This window comes from Lissotriton vulgaris, unplaced genomic scaffold, assembly GCF_964263255.1.
Source record: "Lissotriton vulgaris unplaced genomic scaffold, aLisVul1.2 SCAFFOLD_3010, whole genome shotgun sequence".
Taxonomy (NCBI): Eukaryota; Metazoa; Chordata; class Amphibia; order Caudata; family Salamandridae; genus Lissotriton; species Lissotriton vulgaris.
Genome location: NW_028251220.1, coordinates 105,072 through 112,518, shown reverse-complemented (window position 1 = coordinate 112,518; position 7,447 = coordinate 105,072). Strand labels below are relative to the sequence as shown.

Below are 7,447 nucleotides of genomic sequence, written 5' to 3'. Positions count from 1 at the left end.
ATCTTTGGGCCTACCTGGAATTCAGTTCAAATGCGCTCTGCAGCTAGGCCCCAACTTCCCTATTCCACCATGGATTTCCAGTAAAACAAGTGGAATCAACATTAGACTGTGCCAGCAGTGCTCCCAGACCCCCAAACCCACCCACAAAAGCCTGGAAGCCCTCCAAACAGCACCCCAAAGACAGGCAAGTGAGCAAAAACGCAAAAACTTTTTCACCATGGATTTGGTCCAAAACACTTGATTCCGATATTAGACCTTCCGAGCTATACCCCCAGACCCCTGCAGCCACCCGCAAAAAAGCAGAACACCCCCAAACAGGCAAAAAGCAAAAATGGGCCTACCTTCAATTCAGTCCAAATACGCTGTGCAGCTAGGCCCTAACTCCTCTTTTCCACCATGGATTTCCTGAAAAACAAATGCAATCAACATTAGACTGTGCCAGCAGTGCTCCCAGACCCCAAAACCCACCCACAAAAACCTGGAAGCCCTCCAAACAGCACCCCAAAGACAGGCAAGTGAGCAAAAACGCAAAAAAGTTATCACCATGGATTTGGTCCAAAACACTTGATTCCGATATTAGACCTTCCGAGCTATGCCCCCAGACCCCTGCAGCCAACCGCAAAAAAGCAGAACACCCCCAAACAGGCAAAAAGCAAAAATGGGCCTACCTTCCATTCAGTCCAAATACGCTGTGCAGCTAGTTCCTAACTCCCCTTTTCCACCATGGATTTCCTGAAAAACAAATGCAATCAACATTAGACTGTGCCAGCAGTGCTCCCAGACCCCAAAACCTACCCACAAAAACCTGGAAGCCCCCCAAACAGAACCCCAAAGACAGGCAGTGATCAAAAGCGCAAAAACGTTTTCTACTCTGATTTTCTCCAAACCACTTTTATCCGGTATTAGACCTTCACAGCAATGCTCCAGTCCCGTCAACTCACCCGCAAAGAAGTATAACACCCCCACAAGTGCAGAGTCTTTCTTCATTGGGCGTACTCCAGCCATCTGCTATGAGGGAAATAGGAGTCTGGAGGAGGAGGATAGAGGAGCATGTTCTTGTGAACTTGTGAACCTGAGGAATGCAGACTGTGGCACCTTCAAATCAATAAGCAAATAAGTGAAGACAGTTCTGCTGATGGGCTTGTTTTTGTGATTAGGTGATTAAAGGTTTTTTATATAGATTTTCCAAAACAAAGAAAGACAGACACACAGGAATAAAAGTGAATAAGGACGAAAAAGAAAGTTAGTGATTCATCGACTCATTTTCAGGGCTCGGTGTCAGGGAAGAAGAGCTCGTCCTCAAACTCTGTGAATTCAGACGGGAGTAGGTCAGTTAACAGAGAAGAACTTCCCTCATCTAAGTTGGTGTCCTCCTCGTCTTCTTCCTGCGTGCATTCTCGTATTTTGTAATTTGGTGGTATGAGGTGCTGATTCATCTTGATCATTGTTAACCTCTCCACATTTTTGGGCGAGAGGCGGGTCCTTTTGGAAGTTACAATGCCACCAGCAGCACTGAAAACATTTTCAGAAGACACGCTTGGGAGTGGGCAAGACAAGTAATTTATAGCCAGGTTGGTGATCTCTGGCCACACATCTCTTTTCCCATGCCAATACGCCAATGGGTCATGATGAACATAGACCTCTGTTGAGTCATTCAGATAGTCCTGCACCATCGACTCAAGGTTCTCCAGGGTTCCTCCACTTTGCTTACTTTTTTCTGGGACCTTTTGAGAAGCAAACCCAAGCTGAGTTAGCCAATCCTCTTCTTCACACAATGTTACTGTTGTGTCTGGCGCAGATGATACGGTTTCTGGTGTCGTCAACGGCTGATTGGGAAAATCACTCAATTCTGCCACAGCCACAGATGAAGAAGTGGATTTTTTTGACTCCGGATGGCCTGCTGATGCTAATGTACTGCCTTTTCCTTCAATTTCCTGCCGTTCTCTTTCAAGCCGACTGGCTGACACAGCTAGCCAATGTTTGTACTTTGTAACATCTGTGTCATCAAAAGGAAAGAATACGCTGCCCACCACTACCTTTTTGTACCGTGGATCGGGAATAGTAGCAGAAATGTAATGCTGTTCTGTGTGGATCTTTTCAAGACGTTCATCGCAAAGTAGGCGCTGTAATAACTTCTCTGCCAACTCAAATGCTTCTTGCTTTCCATCTTTTTGAAACGTAGAAGACACCTCCTTCAGTTGGTGATCTAGCATGTGCAACAATGGGATAGCTTTTCCCAAATTACAGTCCTCCCTGCTGACTGCACGCGTGAAGACCTCAAAAGGACGAAGCATGTCTTTCAGGCTTTTAACTAGCTCCCATTGCTCCACCTGTATCCTCAGGTCTATCATAGGTGTACCCAGTTTAAAGAAATACTGATCGACTACCGCATACTGCTCATACAGACGCTCACGCATGTAGAAGGTTGAGTTCCAACGTGTTACCACCTCCTGGATGAGTGCTTTCACTGGCACTTTACGTTCATGTTGCAGGCACCTCAGCTGCTTCCGGGCCTTAAAAGAATGGTTGAAATATGTGCACATTCTTTGGCAGGTGGTCAGTAACTCGTACACTGGACTTTCTTCACTCAAGAATTTTTTAACAACCAGGTTTATACAGTGCGCCAAACACGGCACTCTGAAATAGTTACCCTTATCCATGGCCTTAACTACATTGGCGCCATTATCCGTGGAAACATAACCAATCATGCGTTTTCTTGGGGACAGCCATTAAAAGACCTTTGTGTTAAACTCATGCAAAATGTTTTCTCCTGTATGATTTTTCTCCATGGCAAACATGGCTAGTGTTGCATGTTTCCGAGCAGCTTTATAAATTTTGTCAGTGTCAACACCTGCGTTTACCTTTTCTTTAACCCCTGAAAAAGAGACCCAGTGTGCAGTGATGCACATGTAATCAAGGGCTTGGCAACTGGTCCACATGTCTGTTGTTAGATGTATAGTGTGAACAGCACTCTTCTGCAAAGCAGCCCCAATCACCTCCAGCACATCTTCCTTGTAGTGTTGGAACCGCAACTCTGGCAAAATAGAACCGGCTAGGAACTTTCCATTTAGGGCAGAGCGTTGCCACTAATTCAAGAAAACCCACCCCTTCCACAAAAGAAAAAGGGAGAAGGTCCAGCGCTAGCATTTTAGCCAGCTTTGTTTTATACAGACGTGCCGCTGGGTGGTTGCGTTCAAATGGCGCATCTGAAAACAACATGCTTCTAATGGTAGGCTGGACCATTTTACGGGATGATGATGACTTCTTCGACCCAGTTATGCTCAGTGATGATGAACTTTTTCGCATTGGTGTCTCACTCTCTCCCACACTCTTAGTGTGGCTCATATATCTTGCAGGGGGTATGCTGCTGACAGGGGTACTGGGTGTAACTGAAGAAATGTTTGACGCTTCTTCCTCCTCGTCATCATCAGATGAAACATCAACAGATACAATTTGTTGACTTGCAATTCGGGCTGCCTTGATCTCCCTTAGGTGCACATCACATTTGACAGTGTGCTGTCTCTCAAGATGACCTCTCTGGCCTCCTGTACCATAGTTGGTACCAAGCTTACCACGACTAACTCGAACCTTACAAATGGTACAAATGGCTATGTTTTCCCTTGTTGGGCTAACACTAGAGAAGTCCCAAACTGCGGACTTCAAATGTCTGTGGGGGGCGGAGGAGGCGATACTGGGAATGCTAATGCCACATGAAGTGGAGGATGTGTGTTGCCGAAATTTACTACGTTGTGCACTTACAGCACCACTAATTGAGGAAATGGAGGTTGAGTTGGATGGAGGTCCCTTCTGGCGAGAAAATATTGAAGCGGTAGGTGGTGGTGTACTAGTTAAATGCATTGGTGGTGGTCCCATTGCCACGTCGCCAACATCATGCTCAGCAGCATTTCGGGATAGGGTAAAAATGTCTGTTTGCTGCATGCCCACTGAGGCCGGAGTGACATCTATGATAACTGCGTCGTCGTCATGAGAGTCTTCATCAGCAGGAGTATACGCCACTTCTTGTTCAGCGTCATCATCACACTCCATAACTATGAGACTTTCGAGGACCTTCCTTTTACGCTTAGCTACCTTTGTCAGATCATGGTGTGCCTCACTCTCAGACGGCAGTGGTGGTTCCCAATTTTCATCCATATCATCAGAAGGAAGGGGGCTTGAAGAAGATGTAGACACCATCCTTGATCTTTTCCTTGCTAGGGATCTGGAAGACAATGAATGATCAGGAGGAGTGGCTTCCTCAAATGATACCTCGCCTTGATTGTCGATTTCCTGATGTGCCCCTACTTCGGGAGGAACAACTATTGTGGGCACTTGTGACTCTCCATGCACATCTGCTTGCGCATATCCTTGCGCTGCCTCTCCTTCCACTTGTACTTGGGCTTGTACTTGCACATGTGGTTGTTGTTGCGGCTGTGGTTGTTCAACACTCGTCAGATGAGTTACAACAACCTGTGTTGATTGAGGGACATTGCTGCTACTTTCTTGCGATGAGCCAACATCACTGTTCGATGGTGATTGAACAAGTACACTGGCTGCCTCTGCAGCACTCATGGGCTTGGACTTAAGTTGGCGAACTTGGCGTGGTGGTGGTGGTGGCACTGAGCCCAGTGGAGCGGGGGTGCTGCTCCCAGCTTGGTCCCCAGCAGATCCCGCTGCTGCTGCAGGCGTACTTTTTTTTTACTCTAAAAAATGTGGCGGGCGGCACACCAGTCTCCTTGGTAACTTGCTTCTTCTGCTCCTTACTGGCAACTTTCTTGCTAGAGGAGCTACGGGCAACTTTTTTTGGGGCCGTCTTCTTCAGATGTCAGAACAGCAGGCCGCAGTTGCACAAGTTGCGGAGTTGTCTGTGGCCACACGTGACGTTGTGCTGCACACACCGCAGCAGGACTTTGTCCGGGCACTGATGAGGAACGATGAGGCTGGTGATTCGTCTTTCTGCACCTAAAAGCAAATGAAGCCAGAGGAACATCAGTTAAATAAATCTTCAATATATAGCGCTTCAATTAATACTTTGCAAGTAAGCATTTTTATTATACCCACCCCCCAAAATGGAAAGACCAATAAAATGCACCACTGACAGAGTACCCCTGGGCATAATGGATGAAAGCATGGCAGACTGGGTGCAGGCCTATGGCACAACAAAGCACACTGCCTGGCTTCAAAGTGGCCCCTAGACCCCTGCCCACATGGCCAGGCCCTGCCTGGACCAGGCCTCAAAATGACCCCCACCAACATGGCCATGCCCCATCAACACCCCAAAAAATCGAAAAACACACAAAAATCACCACAATCCAATGCCATCCATGCCCTCCATGATGTTTACATTAAAGAGATCCCACAGAAAGACTCAGTCCATGCACCACTGAGTACCCCTTGGCAAAAGGCCCCAACAACAGCCAAAACATCGAAAAACACACAAACATCACCACAATCCAATGCCATCCATGCCCTCCATGATGTTTACATTAAAGAGACCCCACATCACGACTCAGTCCATGCACCACTGAGTACCCCTGGGCAAAAGGCCCAAACAACGGCCATAAAATCGAAAAACACACAAAAATCACCACAATCCAATGCCATCCATGCCCTCCATGATGTTTACATTAAAGAGACCCCACAGAAAGACTCAGTCCAGGCACCACTGAGTACCCCTGGGCAAAAGGCCCCAACAACAGCCAAAAAATTGAAAAACACACAAAAATCACCACAATCCAATGCCATCCATGACCTCAATCATGTTCAAATTCAAGACACCCAGCAGAAAGACTAGGCCCATGCACCACTGAGTAACCATGGGCATAATGGATGAAAGCAAGGCACATTGGATGCAGGCCTATGGCACAAAGCACACTGGCTGGCTTCAAAATGGCCCCTTGACCCCCATCACATGGCCAGGCCCTGCCTGTACCAGTCCTCAAAATAGCCCCCACCCACATGGCCATGCCCCATCAACACCCCAAAAAATCGAAAAACACACAAAAATCACCACAATCCAATGCCATCCATGCCCTCCATGGTGTACATTAAAGAGACCCCACAGAAAGACTCAGTCCATGCACCACTGAGTACCCCGGGCAAAAGGCCCAAACAACAGCCAAAAAATCAAAAAACACACAAAAATCACCACAATCCAATGCCATCCATGCCCTCCATGATGTATAGATTAACGAGACCCCACAGAAAGACTCAGTCCATGCACCACTGAGTACCCCTGGGCAAAAGGCCCCAACAACAGCCAAAAAATCAAAAAACACACAAAAATCACCACAATCCAATGCCATCCATGCCCTAAATCATGTTGAAATTCAACAAAACAGTTGTATCATGCACCCATAACTAACCCTGGTGCTACTGGATACTGTGGCTACCCACAATATATTTTCTTTAATGTTCTGAAAAAGTTCCAAAATTGTAGTTGCAGCAACTGTAATGCTCCAAACAAACTTACTTGTGAAATTTCTAATCCAAAAGTGATCCAAAGAAAGTCAAAAAGGCCTCAAATCCAAATATCCAGCAGCATCCACAAAAAGTAATCCTTCCAGGTCAAGATCCAAATCAAAGTGACCAGGACATGAACAAAGCACTGGGAGGAGCCTGCTGAACAGGAAGAGGAAGTTGGAGACTGTGGGGCACTTCCTTTCCTTCCACCCCCCCCCCCCAAAATGGACTCCTTGCAAAAAAAAGTGCAGGCAAATGTCAACAGGAGGAGTTATTCTGATAAATCATCATTTTCAGAAGGTTTATGCTGCCTGCTGGTGGATTTCTTGTGCAGAATTGCAAATTTAGCAATTTCGCAAACGCGAGATTGTTGCTGCCCGCCGCATGTACGTGTTCGCAATTGTTTACTCCCGCGATGCGTGATCACAGGCCTTTATGACGTACTCGCGTTGACAAACTCTCGATGTGCAAGGTGGCAAGCCGCGATGACGAAATCACGGTCGACAAACTCCCACGGGATCCCGCAGCAAGATCCAAAATGGCGCAGCACACGCAAACATGGAGAAAAACAACTCTTCAAACGCTGAATGACGGTAACTGAACGCCGCGCGCCGCAATATTGTATCACCAAGCAAAAAAATCTGCTGCGTGCGAATTTGCAAATTTTCGGCAAATTTGCGAGAATTCGCGGATCGCGAATTTGCCGAAAATCCGCAAATTCCGCGAGTGGAATGGATTTTACGCCCACACTCAATAAACATCCTACGGGGTTCCCTTCGAAGTACACATACCACTTAAGAGGTTGATTCCCAACTCGGATCGCAGACATTCGCTGATCACAGCGGCCCATGAAGGGGTTGCGTCTGCGCATGCAGGCGTTTCAGCTACTGTGTCTCAGTTGCAACAACGTTTTTGGTGGCGGGGACTGTACAAACAGATGCGTGACTATGTCCTTCAATGTGACATTTGCCAGCAGATTAAGCCTTCA

The 7,447-nt window shown here is 47.0% G+C and overlaps 1 protein-coding gene across 1 annotated transcript; it reads right to left on the bottom strand.

Annotated features, from left to right (window-relative positions):
* Positions 1-1,265: 1,265 nt before the first annotated feature.
* On the bottom strand, positions 1,266-2,417 carry LOC147662975 (putative protein ZBED10P). The gene has a single exon (XM_086950739.1). It carries the CDS (start codon positions 2,415-2,417, stop codon positions 1,266-1,268), a length of 1,152 nt encoding a protein of 383 aa, XP_086806865.1.
* Positions 2,418-7,447: the final 5,030 nt, after the last annotated feature.